The sequence below is a fragment of the Lepidochelys kempii genome, chromosome 10, assembly GCF_965140265.1.
Source record: "Lepidochelys kempii isolate rLepKem1 chromosome 10, rLepKem1.hap2, whole genome shotgun sequence".
NCBI lineage: Eukaryota > Metazoa > Chordata > Testudines > Cheloniidae > Lepidochelys > Lepidochelys kempii.
The window spans coordinates 7,965,568-7,990,565 of NC_133265.1; the positions used below are offsets into that span (position 1 = coordinate 7,965,568).

Sequence of the window (24,998 nt, forward strand, 5' to 3'; positions counted from 1 at the left end):
CTCCAGGCTTCCCTATGAACAAGTCATTGAGGTTCTAACCTGATGGAAAAATGTATGCACTACTGGGGTTTAAGGGAGGCTCCCAAGAGGGTTACAGAATTTAGAAAGGGGTGTTCTCTAATGTGTTCTTTTTAAGCCAAGTCAGTTCAATATCTTCTGCTCCTTTCTAATCAATTATTAAATGATCATTCGGCTCCTGGTACTTTTTAGTTCTTATAAAAGCCTGTGTCTAGTTCGGGGGTAGCATTGTCAGCACTAAAATAAAAGCAACATGTGTCTCACTGCCTCAAACACCCTTTGTTTTTTGTCCGTTTAGGTAGCAAGATGGGAACACAAAACCCGAGTTCTCAGTAGAGTCTGTGGCTCTCCATATACTGCATGTTACTGCCTGGGCGCTGTCATCCTGCTGCTTAACTTTATACGGAGCCATTGGTAAGGACCCTATTCTATCACTTCAAGTTAAAGCAGGGATCAGGGATAGTGACTATGGAAACTGGGCTGGCAATATCATGCCCCACTTCTCTTTGAAAAGCCATCTTCCTATTATGCCAAACCAGCCAAATTTTGGAGCCAAACCCAGACCCCTGCCCTTTTTTTCCCCCCCGCAACTAAGGAAAAAATAAAATCAAAGAAGGAAACAAAAATATTTCTATTTCCAAGGCAGGAAGGGTGGGGAGTAAACAGGAAAATCAGAAATATTTCACGGTGGCCTCGTTTAACTGTATTAGTCACTGAGGTTCAAACTTTCTTGCTTTGTATCCCTGTTCTACAGAGAAAAAGGGTGGCTCAGTAGTTTGGGTGCAAACCTGGGATCTGGGCCTTTGGATCTCAGTTCCCCATTTGTACACGTGGGCCAATAGTCCTGCCCTGCCTCCCAGAGGGCATGTGAGGGTAAATACTTTGAAGATTGTATTCAGATACTACGATAAGGGGACCCTAACCCTATACAAATGTAAGATCAATAGATTTCTTATGTCTTTCCACTGACCTGATCATGACTGATAACTAGCAGATTTTTTTAAAAAGATCATTATACAATTCCTTGTAAGTTTTATTTTTTGTATTACTATTTCATGAACTGGATGCTGGCCAAAGGTGCTGGACTGTTGGTGTTTGGAGAGTAAAGTCTTGCAGGGGCAGAACAGGTGTGGCATAGCCATTGCCTGGACAAGGTTTTCCCATGCTGCCCTGGCAAGACCTTCATTCTCCCTGCTCCAGACAAACGTGGGTCTTTCTGTGGAGACTCTCAACAAAGGTGCTTCTGGCTCTGTGATCTGGATGCCTGTCGACTAGGCGCTGCTGGCTGAGATCGCCAACTTATTTCACATGAGTCACCACATATAGCCCTTAGGTTGTATCAGCTTTGGGGGACCAGCAGCCTGGGCTAGATTTGAAATGGCAGAATTGGGGATATGACACCAGCTGGGTCCTAGTGTCCCCAGAGTGTGCGTGTGTGGGGAGGAGTTTCTCCCCTGCACAGTGTTGGGTCCAAGGGGATGTTGCGGGGAGAGGTGGCCCAATTTTATCTCCTCCCCTCCCAGTGGAGCTGCATAAAAAGGCAATGCAATGGAAAATTGAGCCCACAAAGTTTACATCACGGTCTTAGTGGCACTGTGTGTATTTAAATCTGAAGTTGCTTCTTATAGTACATCTGCTACTGCAGCTGACTGAACAGACCCAGATACATGGAGTATGTGCTGGTGCAATGCTTCCTTTCCTACTAGGATTGTTGAGGCATTTTTAGCTCCCTCTATTACTCAGCTGCCTCCAATTAAAAGATTTCATAATCTAATCACATGGAATCTGAATGCTGAAATATTTCAACAAACGTGCCTATGATTGAAATGCTTAACTGGAGAAACATAAGGATTTTGTGAGAGCTTAGATGCCTAATGGGAAACAATAACCCACCCATGCTAGACCAAAAGGAATAATTTCATACCGTGTTAGATGATGATAATTTGGGAGGTGTGTCCATGGACCAGGCATTTAGCAATATGGAGCTTTTTGCCTTTCGCTCACTGGTTGGAATAGAGCCCAAGTTACGAACAAGTGCTTACGTGAAGTGGTGTTGAGACGGAGCAGTGGATTGAGTGGCAGGAGAGCTGTGCGCTTTCCCAAACCTTGCCACTGACACGCTATTTCATCCTTGACAGGTTGCTTAACTTCTCAATGTATCCGTCTGTTTTTTTTAAAAAAAGAAACCCAATCCCCAAAATAAAACACCGGCTCTCTGGGGCGGGGGCTTCCTTGATGTTCGAAAAACACATGGTGCACTTTGCATGCTTCAGCGGTGTAAAGAATAATTCACCCTTGGGTCCTTGGCAAGTTATGCACAGAGCCGTCCCTGGGGTATGGCGAATCTGGGCGACCGCCCTAGGCCCCACACTTGGGAGGGGGCTGCGCTTTGAAAAAATCATGAGGAAGTGGGTGGGGAGGTGAGGTGGGAGGGGAGTGAAAGGGTGAGCGGGGCAGGTGAGGAAGAGCCCCCCCCCTACCAGAACCTCCCCCCAGCACCTCCTGCCCTCTGGTGGGCCCTGCCGATCAGCGCCTCCCTCTCAGCGCCTACCACCTGCTGCAGATCAAATATTTCGCGGCATCAGAAGGCAGTGCCGGGGAGGGGAGAGGAACGGGGGCACAGCCTGCTTTGGGGAGGGGAAGGAACTGGGCAGGGGTAGGAAGAAGCGGGAAGAAGCAGGGCAGGGAGGGGCCTTGGGGGAAGGGGTGGAGTGGGGGGGAGCCCCCTGGCAGATTAAAAACTCTGCACCTATGTCCCGGGCCCTGCCACCGCCTAGGGACACCGCTGGGTATGCAGCACCTTTCATCCAACTGCAGAGCGTTAAGTGAGTTGATGGCCTCTCTCTCAGTGGACAAGAGACCTTGTGGCAAAGATCCCTGGTACAACGGACATTAAGGCTGGGACGTTTGAAGGAACCTATGGGAGTGAAGTGCCCAAATCCCACTGCCGCTTAAGCCTTTGAAAACCTCCCCTCAGCTATTTTAAGTACTTATGTGGTCTCTGTTACCAAAGTATTTGAGTACTTTACAACACCCCTGTGAGGTAGGGTGGTGCTGTTATCCCCCTTTTAGCACTGGAACCCGGGTCTGAGACACCTAGGGCAGCTGATGTTCCCATGTTGCCACCAGGAGGCCGTGTAGAGCCACATCCAAGGAACATCATGGAGATTGAGCGCTGCAGGAAGTACCACCCAAAGGGGCCAGAGCAACAACAGTCTGCTGCCCTCTGAGGGTATGTCTACGCTACAGTTAAACACCCGCGGCTGGCCCGTGTCGGCTGACTCGGGCTTGGGCTATGGGGCAGTGTAGATGTTCAGGCTTGGGCTGAAGTCTGGGCTCTGGGACCTTCACCCCTTATGGGGTCCCAGAGCCTGGGAACCAGCCTGAGTCGGAATGTCTACCGTGCAGTTAAACAGCCCCTTTGCCTGAGCCCCATGAGCTTGAGTCGGCTGACGTGGGCCAGTTGCAGGTGTTTAATTGCAGTGTGACCCAAGGTTACTATTTAACCCTGGAGGGTTCCCCAGGAAGTTGTCTGGGCAACCACGCAGACATTCTGACTTGCTGCAGCTCTTGACCTTGCGTTGTCTTTGCTTTCTGATTTGCTGTCTCTGACCCTGACTTTTGCCTCCTCACTTCAGCCTGATAAATAGTCCTGATCTCTGGTCTCTGACCTTGGTCTTTTGATCCTGGTGTTAGCGGTTACTATGATCCCTGTTCACCTACTGCCTCATGGCCATTCTTGATTCGGTGACATCAGCCTAGCAGTGACCACTAGGCCAGACTGCCTATGCCTCAGTCCTATACACCCATTTTACTGATGGGAAACTGAGGCACAGTGAGACTAAGCAAATTGCCCAAGGGCACAGCAGGGAACTGAACCCATGTCTCCAAATCTGCAGCTAGCCCTTTAACCATTGGGTCATCCTTCCTCTCTGGTAATGGCACCTGAAAAGTCAAAGAGTGGCATGGGGAATGAGAGACCCTCTCGCTCTGAGAGATGATCCCTCTAAGTTAGGACTGAGGTGCACTGGAAAGGCAGGATGATTAGGGAAGCTCACACTGTTGTGGTCTGTCTTGTCCCTGTTGCATGTCTAGAGGATATCCATCTAGCTCTAGCATCTTTCACCAATGGGTTGGGGTGCGTATATGGAGGGTAAGTTTTGAATTCTGTATTGAAAACAAACAGGGGAAAGCAGAATCGCTTTGTGTTTAGTTACTAGAATCAAATGATCTCTGTTAGCAGCCTTTAAGCATCATGTTTTCTTGTTCTGCTCTCTCTTAAGGTTATTTACCCTAACTGACTAACTGTACAGCTGCTGCTGTAGGCATTTTTTTTAATCTTCAGGACCAGAAGAAACAAATCTGTGCATACTCATTAAAAGTTAGAGTATTTCCTGTGTAGAAGAGCAGGGATTACCTGTGCATTTAGCAAGCAGGCTGTTTAAACTCTTATCTGAGATCTGCCTTGATAATACCTATGTTAGCTAATGATATAGAATAGATGAGACACTGTACATTATGGTAATATATCCTTAAATGTTAGTTCAGTGAAGGTAACACACAGATTCTTACAGACTTCCCCCTTGCCACATTTTGTCTAGGAGTTGATAGGCTAGAGTCACTCTAGCTGCACTGCAATAATTAAAGATGGGTCTGAACTAAATTCCCAGATCCAATTATGCCAGGGTCAGAGCTAATGGATTGTTAGTACTTCAGATAATTTCCATGGCATAAAAATATGAGTGGAATTCGTATATGGATTTGACAGATTTTGCTTCTTAGAAATGACACTGCCCGCTGCCCCCCACTCTCCTGTATTCCTCAAGGCCACCGCATGTTGCTGAAACTCATGTAGGGAAGCTTGTAGTTAGTTTAGACCATAATTGAATTTAAGGCAATAAAAAGGGTCTTGTGTGTAGTCAGCTTATGTATTCCGGAGAGAAGTCTGTTTGGATTTCACAGGGGAACGGTCTCACCAACCAGTTTCACAGCTGAGCTGGTTGCTGGCTTTCTGGGATACAGTACAAAGCCTTCTATCTGGTTTTTGACACATACAACAGCCAGTTCACAGGTGGAGTACTCCACATTTTCAGAGGCTGTGCCAGCTACTACTAAACTAGTTGGCATGGCTTGACCATTGGCATACACAGCCCTGGTAGAGCTCCCTTTGTGGACACTCCCCAGGCTGTTGTTCGGGTCCCCTATGCTAGAACAGCATGGTCCTAACCTTCCCTTAGACTGCAGCACTGTTTTTCCCCTGGCTTCTCTGGCACAGGCTTTCTGTCTGTTACCCCTTCAAGGAAATTGGGTTCCACAGCCCAGCTGCTCTAGGCCCCCCGGTAGGCCCATTGAGAGAAATTTGAGGCCATAGTACCTCATGTTCACAGGGCCTCCCCTCCCATTTCACTGTATTTACACAGACATTACAGACCTGGTTGGGAGCCTGAACTCGGGGGTTTTAACCACTGCCTTTAGTTGGTACCAGAGTAGGTTCAAAAGGTGCTCTAGTCCAAACATATGCCTCTGCCAGGTAATCTTGAATGGAGAGAGCTATGGTGTCAGAATGGTGGTGATACGTGTGGATGAGTTTTGTTAAGAGCCATCACCTCTCCAAAATGAGCCTGCTTTCAGTATTGCAAGGCCCCTAGTGTAAATGCTGACCTTTGTTTGTTTGCTCAAGATTTGATAAGTTATGATGGCTTTCAATCCTCATTTCTGGCCCCTGCACTTGCATAAAGACATCAGCAGGCTCAAAAGACTACAGAGCACAGATGGCAAAAGAGCAACCAACATGTAACGTGAAAACCATAAGCAGTGCCCCGTTGCCTAATGGAGATGCTGTAATCTCAACGGCTGATTATGTCAGGAAAGTGAGTGCAAAACACTGTCTTGCTGTTCCATTCTCTGTTCCTTTCTTTTCTTTTTCTGAGTCATGTCTGCTTCAGTGTGGCAGAGCCAATCTAACTAGTAAAGAGCAAGCTGTGCTTCATACATTAAATAAGTTACTGGGCAGGTTCCTAGTCCAGAATCTTTGGGGATGCACGGTGGTTAGTGAAGCAAAAAAGAGAACATCTTGTGGTTTGGGTTTTTTTGGTGGTTGTTTCAGATGCCAGCTTGAGACTGTAATGCTGGCCATTTAAAAAACAAATCCATTGAATGTCTTATGTGGGCAAGTGGTATCTGTGAGCAAGAATGAACTGTGGACTCCACCAGGTGTTTAATTTTTTCAATAGCTGCGTTTTTTTATTTTAACTGCAGTTGCAAAAGACTCTCTCAAAGTCATGGGGAGGGAACAGAGCATCCCTGGAGAAAGCACAAGAGGTTAAAATAAAGTTTTGCAGCGTGTTAGCTTTTCCTCCAGTCGTGGAAATAAATCTTGCTGCACTGGACAGAGAGGACAGTGAAAAGCAACGACAGCCTTGTGTGTCTTCAGTGTAGTTGGAAATGAATATCTTGGGTCTAACTATATTTTGCACCTTAGACAGTAGGTGCTTCCTATTTGGAACCTTCTTTATCAAACTCAGCTCATTTCTTGGAAATGGCTCCAGAATGGCCTTTGACCAAGGGAACTGTTTAGCAAACTGCGTAAGAGAATTAATTGCTTTTGTGCAATTGTTACTGCTGTTAGATTAAAATTCTCCGTGATCAAAGTTCTTTGTTCTCGCAGGGCCTCTCTCACCTGTAAAAACCTTTTCTGATCTTCTGTTTGGCCGCCCCAGAGGTTTGCGACATTTATCCTAAGAGTGCCTGACTTGACGAGCCTTTATTCTCCCCTTAATTTATGTCCAAAATGACTCTCCAATGCATTAGCCTAATTGTTGGTATCTTTCCCCTGTGTGGACTCAATACAGTCTCCCTCCAGTGCTGTCACCTGATCCCTCTAGTTTCTCTTTTTGCTGTGCTTTCTGAATATGTATACTAAAGTCCCAGTTACTTTCCTCTCTCTCTTGGTTTCTATGTCTTGCCCCCTCACCATGGTATCTGAACACCTCCCAAAGTTATGAAGTGAACATTCACACCTAAAGAGAGAGACTTCTTCGGCTATCAGAGGCTGGATTTTGGTTGTTTTTGGTATGATTTTATTTTTAGATGGAGTGTTATGGTGTGTGGGCTGGGCAAAGTAAGTGGGGTTTACATTTTGCTCTGCTGGCACTAAGGTTCCTGGCCATCCTGGTGTCTTCTGGGAAGGAGTTCCAGATCTATGAGCCAATCGCTGAGCTCTGTCTCCTGCACGCTGAAGTTTCTCTCCTAAACTTGACAATTCCAGGAGAATGACGCCATCCCAATGGGATCTTGCCAACCCCTGCCATGTCTTTCAGGCAGGACAGCGGGATTGCATAACTGACCATCTCAAATGCTGCTGAGAGGTCTGGCAATGAGCATTGGATGCCCGTGGCCAGAGGAGAAATCCCGGGCCAGCTCAGCTCCATGCCCTGGGCTGATCAGGAGAAGTCCAGGATATTGGCCGTGTCCAGATGGAGCTGGAGGTGAGCCTTGGTGAGCTGCCCAATTAGCTCGCTCAGGAATAGGAGGGTAGACACTAGGAGAGGATGGTTGCAGTGAGTGATAGCTTCTTAAGCACGGGTTGGATTGTAAGGGGGATGGTATATCTTCCTCCTCAAAGGGGACACTGACAGTCTCGGCAGGCAGGTGCCCCAGCTGCTCTCTGCTCTCTCATTGCCCAAGAAGGGCATAGAAGGGAGGCCTCTCTTTTCCTGAGCTGCTTTTAGGACTTCCTGTTGTGAGTGGGCTGAATTCAAAGAGATGTGTTATTGGGCCGACGTCTCATACGCGGTTCCTGCTTTCCTGAGATGCCGTCTCCAATGCAGGTGATTTTCTCTGAAAAGTCGGATGATAATTTGTCATCGCTGGAAGTGCTGATGATTCATGATCCACACTGGGTGTGAATGAATAACCTGGGGGTGAATCAGATGATCTAACACAGGGCCCTGTGGTATCATTTAAATGGACACTGTCAACTTGAATTTCTTTTAAATGGGCTACTTTTTGAAAATGCATGTCCCTTTTAAAGAGTGTTGGGCAGGAGTATTTAAAATTCCTCTTACAAACACATTTGATAAGGCTTTCTCTCCTCCCCTGCTGCCGTTGCTGGTAAAATACAGCCTTGCAGGGTTTGGGGGAACCGTATCCATGAGCACTGCATGTACCTCCTAGAGCAGGACATGAGAGAGTGATGTCTGCCACAGTTCAGGGTATCTGCACCTGTATTCCCTCTTCGTGGTCCCTCAAAGGCACCCACTTAAGGTTTCTATCTCCCAGCCATAGGCGCCGACTCCGTGTCAGAGAAAAATTAGCAGGTGCTTAGCACCCAATGGCAGCCAAGCTCCCCTCACCAGCGCCTCCCATCCGCTGGCAGCCCGCGCCGATCAACTCCTCCCCCTCCCTCCCCGCGCCTCCTGCATGCTGTGGAACAGCTGTTCAGTGGCGTGCAGGAGGTGCTGGGAGGGAGGGGGAGGAGCAGGGATAGAGTGAGCTCAGGGGAGGAGTGGGAAGAGGCAGGGCGGGGGTGGGGCCTTGGGGGAAGGAGTGGAGTGGAGGTGGGATCTGGGGTTGAGTGGGGGTTGAGTCCCGTCCCATCCCCCTCCCCGGGGAAAATTTAGAATTTGCTTCCAGCCATCACCTCTCTTGGGTGGAGACTCTCATCTCTCTCCTTTCTGACTGTGGGGGTTTAAGGCTGCCTGGCTCCCTGGATTACACTGCGGGATTCCCAGCAAACCAGACTACCTAACAACCAGCGTCTGGGCTTTGCTTTCTCTCTGAGCGCTATGAACAGTGTATCGCCAGCAGTTACAAGTTACCCCACAGCCCATTCTAAGCCAGCATCTTTGTTCTTAAGGTAAAAGCATCACAGAGAAAACATTATTATTTTTTTTTTTTTAAGTTCCTAGATGCATGGTACATGCTTACCAGAGGTGTCTTATGGAACTTGAGGAAGCCAGAATTTTTCCAATCCTTTGGCATGGGTTGGGACAACTCTTTAACTGGAGGTCCTGTCCATTGGCTGGATCAGGAAAAAGGCCCTGAGTCGATTTAAATACAGTCCTTTTATGCTGAAAGCCCTCTCTTTGGCCGCTGGTCTCCAGAAAGCCCAGTTTGAACCAGCCTATGCAAGTCTTCCGAGGGTGGGGTACCTCTCGGGAGACATTTACAACCTGCGTGATTCACCTTAATCACCCCCCACTGTTTTGAGTTCCTGGAGGAGCTAAACGCAACCCTTTTCCCCGCTGTCGCTGTGTACAATCCCTGGCCTACAGTGATACATAAGCCATTCATAACCTTAATACAGTATCTTTGGGGAATATATTGTATGCGGGTTGCAATATCTGTCCCAAATTTGTTGTGCTAGGGCATGAGATAGGAAGTGCACCTGACCATCAGCAAAACAGAGAAGCTGTCCATATACACAGTGCTGTCAAAGAAGGGGAGCAAACCTAACGAAAAGATTTCTGAGTAGCAGCCATGTTAGTCTGTATCCGCAAAAAGAACAGGAGTACTTGTGGCACCTTAGAGACTAACAAATTTATTAGAGCATAAGCTTTCGTGGGCTACAGCCCACTTCATCAGATGAATAGAATGGAACATATAGTAAGAAGATATATATATATACACACACATACATACAGATAAGTTGGAAGTTACCATACAAACTGTGAGAGACTAATTAGTTAATTGTAGTGATAATCAAGATGGCCCATTTAGACCGTGGACAAGAAGGTGTGAGGATACTTGCTTAAGGAAATAGATTCAATCTGTGTAATGACCCAGCCACTCCCAGTCTCTATTCAAACCCAAGTTAATGGTATCTAGTTTGCATATTAATTCAAGCTCAGCAGTTTCTCGTTGGAGTCTGTTTTTGAAGCTTTTCTGTTGCAGAATTGCTACCCTTAAATCTTTGACTGAGTGGCCAGAGAGGCTGAAGTGTTTTCCTACCGGTTTTTGAATGTTATGATTCCTGATGTCAGATTTGTGTCCATTTATTCTTTTGCGTAGAGACTGTCCGGTTTAGCCAATGTACATGGCAGAGGGGCATTGCTGGCATATGAAGGCACATATCACATTGGTAGATGTGCAGTTGAATGAGCCCCTGATGGCGTGGCTTGATTATCACTAGAAAAGTTTTTTTTTTTCTCCTGCTGATAATAGCTCATCTTAACTAATTAGCCTCTCACAGTTCGTATGGTAACTTCCAACTTATCTGTATGCGTGTGTGTATGTAATATATATATATATATATCTATATATCTTACTATATGTTCCATTCTATGCATCCGATGAAGTGAGCTGTAGCTCACGAAAGCTTATGCTCAAATAAATTTGTGAGTCTCTAAGGAGCCACAAGTCCTCCTGTTCTTTTTCTAACGAAAAGAGATGCCGCCTTCTTTTTTTTTTTTTTTTTGAGGGTTCCTTGTAGATATGAATGGGATTGTGGGCTGTGATTGTCAACATACTGACCTAAATGACATGCAGGCAGGTGCAGTTAGAAAGGTTAAGTGGTTATCAGGGAGAAGAAGCTGTGAAGAAAATGATGGGGAAAAGGAGTTGTTGATGGTAAAGGCAGGAAGAAACCATCTGCTATTCGCAAAAAGAAAAGGAGTACTTGTGGCACCTTAGAGACTAACCAATTTATCTGAGCATAAGCTTTCGTGAGCTACAGCTCACTTCATCGGATGCATACTGTGGAAACTGCAGAAGACATTATATACACAGAGACCATGAAACAATACCTCCTCCATGGTCTCTGTGTATATAATGTCTTCTGCAGTTTCCACTGAATGCATCCGATGAAGTGAGCTGTAGCTCACAAAAGCTTATGCTCAGATAAATTGGTTAGTCTCTAAGGTGCCACAAGTACTCCTTTTCTTTTTGCGAATACAGACTAACACGGCTGCTACTCTGACATCTGCTATTGTGACGCTGCTGGTTGCAGCATTCGCTGCTAGTGAATTATTGGATCTTCTACCACAATCAGCCCCCGTTGACTGAGGGGTGCGCTCGCTGCCAGTCTAATTATTCCTCTGTAGTAGGACTGCTCTGTGAATAGCAGACTCGCTGCCAGCATCATTACAGCCGCTTCCATATTTGCTGCACCTGAAATCTCTGCCAGGGAAGAGATGCTTGCATAAGTCTCACTGTGATCTCTGTAAATAACCTCCCACCTCTACCTCGACTTTCCAGTTATTAAAAAACTTGCTCAGTCGTGCAGAGACATCCTCTGGCGATGCTCTCTGCCTTCCTATTTCCAGGTCTTTCATGACCATTATTAGCTCTCTGTTTTGAGAGGGTGGCTAAAATTTGTGGGGCGGATAGCAGGGAGCGGTCATTCTCACAGCAGCAACCCAACCTTCTTGACCAGGCCCTGGAGATCTTCCGAAGGAAGGTGCTTGCACAGGGCTATTACTGCAGCTCCACGGGGTCAGGCCTGAAGCCAGCGTGGGAGATTCAACTAATGCAGATTTCAGTGCCCAGTTAGCTGGTGGAGATTCACACACCCGGAGCATCAGGTTGCAGTTCTGCTCTGGAGACTGTACAGGCTTCCAGATCGTTTCTGAGTGCAGTTCAAGGTGCTGGCCTGATCAACCAGGAGTGCTGAGCCCTTTTGAAAAATCAGCTCACTGATTTCACTAGCCTAAATATGGATTTAGGAGCCTAGCTTCAGGCTTCTATTCTTGACAATCTTGTTGTTTGTTCCCTCTGTACCTGGTTGGATTCCCTTCTGCAACCTGTAGGAGAGACCTTCCTTTCCCATAAGCCCAAATAAGCTTTATTCTTGCTTTCGGTGTCTTTATACCCCTGTTAGGGCACAAGTTTGAAAATCATTCCCATCTTTATGGGCTTTATTCTCTGCAATTTCACACCTCATTCGTTAGTTTATTTCTAGTCCAAAGTTAGCGTTGAATGCATAGCAACAGAGCTGTAGCTCACGAAAGCTTATGCTCAAATAAATTTGTTAGTCTCTAAGGCGCCACAAGTACTCCTGTTCTTTTTGCGGATACAGACTAACACAGCTGCTACTCTGAAACCTGTCAATGAGCTTCTCTCTCTTACGGGAACAGGTGGGGAGATCAGGGCCTGTTACCTTGGGTTCTTAATTTAAAACCCCGCATCCATCCCAACTTACAGAAATGTGTTGTGCAACACTATTTCTTTGGACTCTGTGCGGCCTCTCCAGACTGAAGCTTATTGGAGAGTGCCTTAAGGTTTATAGAATCACAGACTTTAAAGTCAGAAGGGACCATCATGACCATCTGGTCTGACCACCTGCACATTGCAGCAACAGAACCTCGCCCGCCCACTCCTGTACTAGACCCCCTAACCTATGGCTGAGTTACTGAAGCCCTCAAATCATGGTTTAAGGAGGTAAAGTTACAGAGTATCCACCTTTTAAACTAGTTTAAAACTGCAAGTGACCCGTGCCCCATGCTGCAGAGGAAGGTGTAAAACCCCCAGGGTCTCTGCCAATCTACCCCAGGGGGGAAATTCCTTCCTGACCCCAAATTCTTTTTTCTGTTTATTGAAGCAGTCAAATAATCCTTCTCTAGCATATCTGCCTATGTGACAGCCACCAGCTTGGCTGACACATCAGGGATTGAACTAGAACTAAAAGGAGGAGCTGCTGTAGCCTGAGCTGATGAGCCAATGCTCGTTAGCTGTGGCTATAACAGACTCCTATCCTGTGCTGATCAGGCGCTGGGGCGCGGGGCTGTAACACACACTCATCAGTTGCACATGGTGCTTTCATTTGTAAGGACATCTGTGGGCTAGGGAAGGGGTTCCTGAAACCTTTCCCACCATGGTGACCACATCTTCTGCGACTGACTCATGGACACCTCACCTCCCACTTGCAATTGTGCAACCTGACAATGATCAAGCCATGGGCAGTCTTGCCTAATGGTTGGAGCAAGCGTCGGGCCTCTGAGTTAGAGCTGAATTCAAGGGTCAGTCCTGAAGTGGAGCCAAGGGTCGGAGCTGGGAATCAGAAGCCAGGACAGAGGTGGGGGCTGGTGCTGGGACAGGACTTATAAACCAGGCTGCTAACCTTGCAGCCAGTCAGGTGCGGCGATTAATCAGGCAGTTCAGATCAGTGCTGCTGTGCCTATTAGTTGCCTAGCAGCAGAGTTAGCAGGGAAGTAGGCCAATAGCTGGTCCTAGTTGGCCAGACCCCTGATACAATCCACCTCCTCTCCCCACCTGCAGCAATTCTTTGTATGGAAAAATTAATATTGGGGAAGTATTTAATGTCTCAGTCTTGGCTTTTGGAAATGCAATCTGACAGGTGGAAACAAGAAGAAGCCGGAACCAGGAGACCTGCCAGCACTTTGTATGCCCCCAGTGAGTGCATCACTGCTCCACGGAGTACTAGCTTGCTATCCACTGGGACAGTCCAGACAGTCTCTTGTATTAGGCTGCACCGAGTGTGCTCTGATCTACAAGCAGGCTGCAGCTGGCAGAGCCCAGGGTGGATCTTCTTGGGGGCTGAGGCAGGGCATTCTTTATGGAGGCCCCTTAGCTGTGTGCTACCCTTCTGCCAGCGGTCGAGTCACCTGAGACCTCAGCACTTCCAGAGTGCAATGCAAAACTCATCTCTGTACACAGACCTTCCCTTGATAAGAGTTGCTGAAAAGTGGCCCAGGGATGCAAATTCCTCTCCCGTGCCATTCAAGCAGCGCCACAGAACATGGTCTTCCATCAAAAAGCAGTAGTGACTTCTTAATCTTTCTGATCGGTCAGGTGCTTGGATCCCACAGTGATCCATGCTTTAGAAATGCATACAGTAGATAGGTAGACGGCCGTTAGGTCAGTGGATCTGGGCCTCCATGCATGTGTTTTGGGATCCCCTTTGATGGCGGTCCACCCTCCTTCCCTGCCCTGATGGCACGAAACAGAGGGAAGTTCTCTGGTCGTGGGGTTTACAGCAAGAAGGGTCATTAGGTTTGAAAGCCATTGCAAATAGGAACCTTATGTGGACACAGCGTGGAATTAATTGTCTCCTCCTCATAACAGATTACATGGCGCTTTGGTAGGACACGGGGCTGGTACAGTACAGATGACCTGTCCAAGACAAATGGTGCAAGGAGCATGACAAGACCTATGTTAAAAGGGTCGTTTTAATGATACACCTACTATGTTTTTCATTCAAATTAAGGGCAGTTGGCTGGTGCCTTACTCACACAACAAGGGTACCGTCCAGTGCAATAAAGATTGTCTTGCAGCTGCCAACGCCATGTTATAAATGCAAAAATGATTAGAGTTGTTGAAGACTGTGTGTCGATTGTCATGGCACAAGTTAATAAATGCTTAAAAGGTTTATTTACCAATTCTGAAAAGTCCTGCAGTCATCATGTATAATGCAAATACAGATTCTGTGCAGGAAGATATAAAACTTTACTACAGGGGAAGACAGTCCATTATCTCAGTGCAAACATGTCCCTCTTAGCTGTAAGCTAAACACCAGGGGACCAAGCAGACATGCTGATTAGAGGAACTGATGTTTGCATGAGTGTCCACGCATAAAAAGAATGGTTGAGATCATTTGGAGATAACGGTAAGGGAGGGGAAGACCCTGCCAAAACAAACCACATCACGTGCTGGCTGTGGCTGGAAAGGCCTGAGATCTGATTCTCAGTTACCTCATCCTTGAGCTTTAAGCCACCTTTGTGCTCCTTGTACTCTGGGGCCATGCAGGGGGTCTCCAGTGTAAGTTAGAGCAGACTTGTGGTTGCTGTAACATAAGGTTTAGGAAGCAGAGAATAGCCTTAGTGCCGTGTGCTCTAGCCATGCTTCTGCTATGCTCCCAATGCACCTTTTATGCTGGGGACTGGGAGTAAGACATGCAGAACCTTGACACTAGCTCTGCACTGGCCAGAGAAGCCCCCTGCACAGAGAGTATCCTTGTGGGGGTCTTTCCTGCCCACTTTGAGACCCCTTTGCCTGCCAGAGCAGTGTAGACAGGCCCTAGCACAGCGAAGGGGAAGGACCTTAAAGCTGTGCAAAGACATTAGCGACCTAATCTGCAAACATCTGCATGACTGAAGAGTCCTGAAGCATCCCTAGAGGATTGCTTTAATAGACTGTGTATTGCTTTGCTTAAGCAAACGTGATTTTATTTTGAGGTGAGCAGCATCTGAGCCTGAGCCAGCAAAGTGACAAGAGGTTGTTCTTTCCTATGGGCAGTGTCCCTTTCTTGCTGTCATCCTCCTTGTTTCACTCTGAGGTTTGTGCAGATCATTTAAAAAAAACTGGCCACACCTGCCTACCCTAACCTGCTTTGACCCAGCTGCCCCTGGGGCCATGATCAGCCTGCTCAGCCATATCCTAGTGCTGTTGAAGTCAGTGGCAGTTTTTGCATTGCCTTTGGTAGGAGCAGTTCTTGGATCTATGCACACAAATATTCCACCAGGGTTGTAAGTGGAAAGAGGTGCTGGATATAATGCTTTCTGTCAGGCCTATTTCCTTTATATGCCATGGGCAAAATATTTGATCTGGCAGATGAAAAACCTGGTTGAGATGTTCTGTTTGATGTAACTTGCTGACGTCCTCCTGCTAATACTGCTCCTTCCGGCTTGTCAGATAATTGCAACCAGAGAGTTTTGGAGTGACCTTGAGCTGGGCGGAACAGCAGGAAGTAGATGAAAGCAGCAGAAGATGGAAGAGATGATAAGATGCAATATGTGACCGTACAACTGTTTGCCTGTAATGTTAGAAGATGCCCACATGACCACTTCGTGTGTTCCATCTGCAGCAGTATACCTGATTCTTTTGCATAGGAGAGTAGATCTGAATCCTAATTCAGGGCTCTTTAAATCACAGCATGATAGTAAATGGGCACCTTGCCTCCCTCTTTCCCCTTAACACAAATGTATAATTAGGGGGCCACATACCCTCAGACTCCCCATATAGCAGTATGTCTACACTACAAAGTTAGATCTATTTTATAGAAGTCGATTTTTAGAAACTGATTTTATACAGTCGATTGTGTATGTCCACACTAAACGTATTAAGTCGGCGGAGTGCATCCTCACTACTGTGGCTAGCATCAACATACAGAGCAGTGCACTGTGGGTAGCTATCCCACAGTTTCCGCAGTCTCCGCTGCCCATTGGAATTATGGGTTAAGCTCCCAATATCTGATGGGGCAAAAACATTGTCGTGGGTGGTTTTGGGTACATGTCGTCAGGCCCCCCTCCCTTCCTCCATGAAAGCAACAGCAGACAATTGTTTTGTGCCTTTTTTCCTGGTTTACCTGTGCAGACGCCATACCACGGCAAGCATGGAGCCCGCTCAGCCCACCGTACGTCTCCTGGGTGCTGCTGGCAGATGCGGTACTGCACTGCTACACAGCAGCAGCTCCCTGCTTTCATGGCAGACAGTGCAGTAGGACTGATAGCCATCGTAGATCTCCTGGGTGCTCCTGGCAGACCTCGGTGAGGTCAATCAGGGCACCTGGACAAACATGGCTATTCTCCTCTTAGAGCACCAAATGGGAGCCAGAGACTCCAGGTCATTTTCTTCTTTAAGTTTTGTCTCGTGGAGATTCAGTCCTGCCTGGAATATCATGCAAACTGGAGGCTTCTGCCTCAGGCTGCTCTCCCAGCCGACAGCACCGCGCGGTCACGCCTACCCCTTGCTCCCAGGGCTCATGAAGCCTGGACCAGTAGTAAGGAGCCATTCAACTATAGGCTGAGCAAGTGCAGAATGGCGGTAGAATGTGCCTTTGGATGTTTAAAAGCTTGCTGGCGCTGTTTGCTGATTAGGTCAGACCTCAGCACAGGCAACATTCCCATTGTTATTGCTGCTTGCTGTGTGGTCCCTAATATCTGTGAGAGTAAGGGGGAGAAGTGTATGGCGGGGTGGGAGGTTGAGGCAAATCGCCTGGTGTCCGATTTTGAGCAGCCAGACACCAAAGCGATTAAAAGAGCACAGCAAGGTGTGCTGCGCATCAGAGAGGCTTTGAAAACCAGTTTCATGACTGGCCAGGCTTCAGTGTGACAGTTGTGTGCGTTTCTCCTTGATGCAAACCTGCCCCCTTTGTTGATTTTAATTCCCTCTAAGCCAACCACCCTGCCCCCTTCGAAATAAAGTAACTATTGTTTTGAAACTGTGCATTCTTTCTTAATTTTTTTTAAAAAAAGAGATAACGGACAAGGTAGCCTGGGTTGGGTGTGGGGGGGGAGGAGGATAGGACAAGGCCACATTGCTTATTGTAGCCACACTAAAAATCAAACTGTTTGAATGACAGCCTTCTGTTGCTTGGGCCATCCTCTGGAGTGGAGTGGCTGGGTGCCAGGAGCCTCCTCCTGCTGCGTTCTTGGGCGTCTGGGTGAGGAGGCTATGGTACATGGGGAGGAGGGTAAGCGGTTGTACAGTGGATGCAGTGGGAGTCTGTGCTCTTGTTGGCTTTCCTGCAGCTCCAACAGACGCTTCATCATGTCCGTTTGCTCCCCCATTAGCCTCAGCATCGCCTCTTGCCTCCGCTCTTCGCGCTCACTTAATTCTTTCCTGGCCTCTGCCACTGAATGCCTCCATGCATTAAGCTGTGCCCTATCAGTGCGGGAGGACTGCATGAGCTCGGAAAACATGTCATCGCGAGTGCAGTTTTTTTCGCCTTCTAATCTGCAATAACCTCAGGGACAAAGATGATAGGGGGAGCTTAGAAACATTCTGTACTCTATGATTCTGGGGGGACTGCATGGTCACCTGTGCTGCTGAGTTCGCCACACTGACCAAACAGGAAATTTAAATTCAAAAGTTCCCGGGGCTTTTCCTGTGTACCTGGCTAGTGCATCGGAGTTCAAAGTGCTGTCCAGAGCAGTCACAATGGAGCACTCTGGGATAGCTCCTGGAGGCCAATACCGTTGATTTGCATCCACACTACCCCAAATTTGACTCAGCAAGGTTGATTTTAGTGCTACGCCCCTCGTTGGGGAGGAGTACAGAAGTTGATTTTAAGAGCCCTTTAGGTTGACGGAACGGGGTTTTTAAGTTTTTAAGTCAATAGGGCCATAAGTATTTTACTCAGTAATAAGTCAATAGAGGATTGGGCTCTAAATGTCAAAGTCAACATGTAATTGTAAACCTGGGCTTGCTTGAAGTTATTGTAGACTACATGTATCAAGTATATTCTGGGAAGAATTTCCCCACTCTTTTCACCAGTCCAGACCCACCCTTCCTCCCTCTTGAATTTCTAATCTCACGTTCCAGCTGCGAACCATTCCTGAGTATGTGTCTAACTCTGCAAAATGTTTTGTTGAGGACATACAGGGAAGGATGGACAAGATAACCCTGCAGGTCTTTCACAGCTCTTAATTCTTGTGTAAGTCCTGCCTTCCCATCAGGCTTTACAGCCCAAAGCAATAAATGTGATTTTTCCCCAGAAGCTCATGGGCGTGGGACAAAATGCTTTTAAGCACGCTACTATTTTTAGCCCTGTGTTGGGTTCCAAGTAAAAATGACTGTCAACCACTGCTCATAAAACTCTGGCATTTGGCTTTTCTCAGGAAGTAATCAGCATGTCCGATGAGCTGTATTCAGAGCTTAGCTCCAGATGGGAAAAAAAGAGTCTTTCTACCAAATTTCTTTTCCATGTTCTATTCCCTACAGATGCCAGGAAAGCTGTTAAAGAGATGCTGCAACTAAAGGTCTCCCTTTTATTTCCCCCCCCCCCCCCCACAGCTTCACGGAAGCCATGAGGAGCCAGCCGAAGCTGGAAGGTCTGGATTGCCTTTCTGTCTACTGCGCAGGCTTGGCTGTTCTGGGAATAGGGTTCTTGTTTGTCATCTCCAGTTTTTTAGCACTGGGATTCATCGGGACATTTTTGGGTAAGGCTGCCATTGGGCACTCCTGGTGCAGTTTTCACAAACCGTGTCTACACTATGAACTAGGGGTGTTGTTCCCAGCGTGCCAACTCCAAAGTATCCTGAACCCTCTAGGTAGGTAGTTGGCAGGGCTAAGCCGGGCTCCTGCTGCCTGTACGACTGCAGGTCCACTGCTGTTTATATTCGTGCTAGCTCTCATTGAGCTACTGCGGGTCTGGGAGTTGAAAACCCCACCCCTAAATCGTGCTGTAGATGTAGCCACAGAAAGTGGTCCTAGGGGCATCTAGCCTATATTTTTCAAAGGTGAGTAGATACTTTGGATGGCTCGGTGGTTTGGTTTTTGGGTTTTTTTGGTTGTCCAGCTTGAGATGCCATGAAGGGACAGGTGATTCTGAAATTCAGGCTCCTTTCAGGTGCCTCAACTGAGAAGCACGCCACCCAAAACTACTTGCTACCTTGGCTCTCTGACCCAGGGAGAGCAGACAGGAGACCAGTTTTTAAGATCTTGGGTAAAATTTTCAAATGTGCAGAAAGAAACTAAGTCCCACTGACTTCCAAGGAGACTTCGGTTCCTAAGTGTCCCGATGAAGTGTCTGGGAAAAAAAGGGGACGTAGGTGCCTAAGTGACTTAGTCATTTTGAAAAATGTTACCAACCCCTCCCCCCCCATCAGAAGGGGGGGAGGTAAAGATCATTCCCGATTTGCAAAGGGGGAAGCCGGGGCACAGAGAGATGTATTGACTCGCCTGAGGTCTTGCAAATAGGAATAGAATCCAGGGCTCCAGAATGCACAGTCTGGCCACTAGTCAGTGCTTCCTCATTCCTTAATAGATTGTACTCCATGTTTGTTGCTTACCCAGCACTCACTGGCTTCCCACCGGCATTTGTCTGACAGCCGCCTTGTGAATAGCTCCTCCGTCACAATTTCCTCTTCCAGTTGGTGGGAACGTGATTGGCTCCTGATATCTAGAGCCTTGAAACCAGAGAGCCAGAGTCCTGGGGGTCTTATTTCCCCTCCTCCCTGTGTCCTGGCGCTGTGTAAATATGGTTATTGGGTCAGGAAATATGAGCCCATTAATAGTTTGCAGTGTTGTTGTAACCGTGTCGGTTCCAGGATATTAGAGAGACATGGTGTGTGAGGGAATATCTTTTATTGGACCAACTTCAGTTGGTGAGAGAGCCAAGCTTTTGAGCTTACACGGAGCTCTTCTTCAGGTCCCTAGATGAACAGGACTCTGAAGAAGAGATATTATTACCTCCCCCATTGTGTCTCTCTAAAACCCATAGTACTCAGCCAGCAGGTGTCACTCTAGAATGAAAATGGGTTTAATACTCCCCACATTTAGCCAGGTCTCAAATTAGTTCCATCAAACCTGAGCCATGGCTGACTCAACAGATCCTCTGGACTTGAATTTCTACTGAAAAATAAACAAATAGGAATCAGATTCAGCAGAAATGCAAAGAGTGACTGTTCTGCTCAGCTCTGGGAAGAGTACTCTCTCTGCATGGCTCCCGCTTAGACCATTTCTTCTGTGTGTAAAAGAGTAGGGAAGAAGGAAGATCTTGGATTTATTAACATTAGTGGCTAGCCTAGATCAAATATTGCATATTCACCTCTTCCCTCAGAAGCTCCCTCTGTCGTGAAGTTGGATTATAGCTGAGATTCCATGGTTTAGAGGCTATCACGGCTCAGCAGGGGAAAAAAATCCCACTCCCCTAATTGTGCAGAATAAGATTACTAGGCTTGGTGTAACGCTCTCCTGACCTGGATGAGACCGTAAGCCCTTTGCCTAGCCACGACTATGGAGGGAACGTCGCTTGTGCTGGTGACCTCAGATGGACAAAGCTGAGAAATCCAAGGAGAAGAATTAACGGTCGTGCAAGGGGAGAATTGGGTAGGGATGAGCAGTGCTGCTGAAACAGAGCATCCCAGAAGGGAAATGGACTTGAGTCTGGTTTATGTGGGGCCCTGGGTTCGCCCCGCTGCTCCTCAGACGTCCTTGTCAACTGCTGGAAATGGCCCACCTGGATTATCACTACAAAAGGTTTTTCCCCCACCCCCGCTCTCCTGCTGGTAATAGCTCACCTTACCTGATCGCTCTGGTTACAGTGTGTATGGTAACACCCATTGTTTCATGTTCTCTGTGTATATAAATCTCCCCCCTGTATTTTCCACAGTATGCATCCCATGAAGTGAGCTGTAGCTCACGAAAGCTCGTGCTCAAATAAATTGGTTCGTCTCTAAGGTGCCCCAAGTCCTCCTGTTCTCTCTGCAGTAGAGTTACTGATATGTGCCACGAACTTGAACTTTACTGCAGACCCAGCTATTGCAAGTGCAGCGCTGGAGCCCTGCTGTTCTCTTTTGAGACTCTCAGACTTTAGGGACCATCATGATCAGCTAGTCTGCACATCGCAGATCACAGAACCGATCCACCCACTCCTGTTATAGACCCCTAGCCTCTGGCTGAGTTACTGAAGTCCTCAAATCATGATTTAAGGACTTCAAGTTACAGAGAATCCACCATTTACACTTGTTTAAATCCACCAGTGACCTTTGCTCCCATACTGCAGAGGAAGGCAAAAACCCCCCAGAGTCTCTGCCGGTCTGACCTAGGGGAAAATTCCTTCCCTACTCAAAATATGGCACTCCAGGACAGCAAGGAAATATTTTTCCTCTCAATTATGGAGCTTTCTTTTGAGTGTGCATTTTTACTTGTTCCTTGTAACTCTGGGCACCTGTATCTTTGAGAGAGAAGCAGGGTGAATTCTCTAGTACTGTTGGGATCTACATTTTGCTTTGGGTAAGAAAGGCTGTGTTTGATCAGCAGGAATGAGGTCATTGCATTACATCCGAGGGAGAGGGAAGCTTTGGTATAACCTGAAACACCCAACGGCCTCGAAAACGTATGGGAATAGGATTCAACCCTTCAGCAAAATCAAGGTCCCTTTTGTCTTCTGTTACAATGATGGGGGCCATATAAGTATCTGGCTAGGCAGATTAAATAATACGTTTAAATTGCTTAGAAAGGGCTAAACTGTGGGAGCCTATGGATGACAATGAGTCACTCTTCCTAAACAAGTTTTTCTGTGCCACTCAATTTTCCACCCAGCAGTGTTGGATCAAGGCTCCATTTTGCGGCTGTTGAGCTTGTTCATTTCGGTTCATGCAGCTTCATTTTCTTTGTCGCCCGCAAAATAATTCTTCTCAGCGGTCACTGGGGCCAGCTCACCAGCATTTCCTTTCCTCATTGTGCCTTCACAATTGGAGCAATTTGCAGAGCTATAAACACTTGCTGGAATTCTAGTTTAATGTTCTCTTCCAGTGCGGCTTGCCCTATTTTCTGACATGCATAGTGGTGGACAGTTGTCTTAAATGAGGTAATGGGGTTTTTTGCATGCGGGAAGGAGTGTATTTTTCAGTCCCTCTGTCTCCCATCTATGCATTATTCCTTCCAGCAAGGAAAGCATTGACCGTGGTTACAAGTAAACCCAACCTGACCAAACGCTGTCAGTTGGGTTACATTGAAACTTATTAGTCTCTGCAGAGAAGCCGTGGTGGTGGGGCTTTATAACCAGCTAACGCAGAGGTGGTTTCTAGAGGAGGCTGTAGAAAGCCTGACATATATACATTAAACTGCTCTTGAACCACAGAGATACAAAATAACCCCTACAGAGTGGATGGGCACCTTGAATTCTTTCCTACAAACATAGGAGCTGAAAGCCCCAACCAAGACTGCAGATCCCAACCTCCCACTTCCTGAGAAAGGGCTGCTCCCTATTTTGGAGGCTTCCTTGAGTCTCAAGTGGGGCCCAAGGCTTGTGCGGACGCTCAGCATAGGGGTAAATTTCACCCTCAAAGAAAGAGACGCTCCAGTGGACAGTCCACCAGAGGTTTCAGGGCTTGGACAGCCAGAGTTCCCTAGTGGTTAGAGAGCTGGACTGGGAGTCAGGAGACCGACCTGGGTTCTAGTCCCAGCTTGGCCAGTGGCCAAGTTTGGGTGGTCTTGGAGAAGTCACTTCTGTATCTTAGTTTCCCCACCTGTAACATGGTGCCTACCTCCTTTATAATGTGCTTTGATCTCTCCTGAAGAAAAGTGCTTTATAAGAGCTAGGGTTATTTATTGTTATGTAAAGCTTCTCCACTCCCCATTGTCTAGATATCTTATCAGATCTGTCCCTGAGATGACCAGGCAATATTGGCATTGTTCCAGCTGAAAATGCCACAAGAAGTTCAGTCTGAGATTGGGAAAAGGTTCAGTCAAGTTCTTTGTCAATCCAGATCGGTGCCCCCAGGCCTTGTAATCTCTACCATCCTATTATTGTTCATTAAAGGGAGAAACCTGGAGTGAAACCTGAGATCTGAGCCCCATTGAACATTGTCACAGCCCTAGCAGAAGGCTTCCTATGGACTTGGAGGCAATGCAACTGATTTCCAGCTTAGGGAGATATAATTTTATTAGAGATTTTAGAAATGACATTTACCTAGAACCTGGGAAGTATCTGAGCTAGAGATCAGTCGAGCCACACATTCAGCTCCTAAACACCCCACAGTCTGAGTCTAAATTTCTGGGGTTTAAATATAGCTCATTAGCAAGACCCAGGGCCATTTACAAAATTGAGATCCATAAGAATGGCCATACTGGGTCAGATCAATGGTCCACCTAGCCCAGTATCCTGTTTTCTGACAGTGGCCAATGCCAGGTGTCCCAGAGGGAATGAACAGAACAGGTAATCATCAAATAATCCATCCCCTGTCACCCATTCCCAGCTTCTGACAAACAAGAGGCTAGGGACACCACCCGTACCCATCCTGGCTAATAGCCATTGATGGACCTATCCTCCAGGAACTTATCGAGTTCTTTTTTTAACCCTGTTATAATCTTGGCCTTCACAACATCCTCTGGCAAGCAGTTCCACAAGTTGACTGTGTTGTGTGAAAAAATACTTCCTTTTGTTTGTTTTAAACCTGCTGTCTATTAATGTCATTTGGTTCATTAATTTCATTTGCCATCCAGGTTAATCTTTCCCATATATATATTTTTGGGGAAAAAATATATATGGGAAATATATATATATATTTTATATACGTTTGGGATCAAAGATTTTAGCCCCTGAGCCCCCTTTTGTAAAGTGTAGCTGGGCTGACTGAGGACAGTATTTTGTCAGGAAAGGCTATTTTGGGCTGCAGAGATTGCTATATCGCTGATATTGACTAAAAGCTTCTTAGCTGAAATGGTCCATTCAGTGTTCTTGGGTTTGTTTTTCATTTCTGCACAGTGCACATTCTATCTTTGGTTTGTTACTTGTTTCAAGGGTTGGCAAATACTCTTTCTTCCCATTATCAGCACTGCCATTGATTTAGCCTCCATACTCAGACTTCATCTCCATTGTGATTTGTCCCTGCCAAAGATAAAACACATCCGTGCAGCAAAAGCATTTACCTTCTCCAGAAGCTCCCAGTAAAAGCAGCGTGGCATTGCCAGAAGCTTTCTTTGCCTTTGCCTTCCTCTGTATGAGGTATTCAGCTGTAGATCAGAGGCTTTTCTCCACAAAACTTCAAGCCTCTTGCAGTAAGAATTAGTTTGAAAGCAGGGCAATGGAATTGATTTGCTGTGGCCCGGTGACAAATAACATGCTTTGCTTAGCAGAGTTGTGCAAGGGATGGACATATGTTGTTGCCTCCATTAATAGAAGCCCAAATGTACTTTAATAGTCAACAGTAAACAAATCTATTGCAGGAGCAAATAGATGCGAGTGCCAGTGTTGACTGAGAGAGAGATCCCTGATTCAAGGCACGTTCACAGAGCTAGGATGTCTAGTTCCCCTTATTTGTATGTGTGGTTATTTGCAGGCAATTTATTACTTATCTGTACTATGATAGTGCCTAGAGGTCCCATCTGTGATCACGGCCCCATTGTGCTAGGCGCTGTACGTACACATAGTAAGACAGCCCTTGCTGTCTGACCAGACAAAGACGGATATAATTTTGCAGGCCCTAAAAGGAGGCAGGTTTAGAAAAGAGATGACTAAGGGGGGAATATGACAGCGATCTAGACAATCATGAGTGATGTGGAGAAAGTGATTAGGGAAGTGTTATTTACCCCTTCACATAACACAAGAACCAGGGGTCACCTGATGAAATTAATAG

At 46.8% G+C, this 24,998-nt stretch overlaps 1 protein-coding gene across 5 annotated transcripts in view; it reads left to right on the forward strand.

Annotated features, from left to right (window-relative positions):
• Positions 1 to 24,998, forward strand: part of PEMT (phosphatidylethanolamine N-methyltransferase) — a 91,694-nt gene that overhangs the window by 42,452 nt on the left and 24,244 nt on the right. For all 5 annotated transcript variants that reach the window (XM_073361843.1, XM_073361846.1, XM_073361844.1 and 2 more), the window contains 2 exons: positions 317 to 432; positions 18,709 to 18,854. In XM_073361843.1, the coding sequence (XP_073217944.1) occupies positions 317 to 432; positions 18,709 to 18,854 (262 nt within the window). The remainder of the gene's footprint in view (positions 1 to 316; positions 433 to 18,708; positions 18,855 to 24,998) is intronic.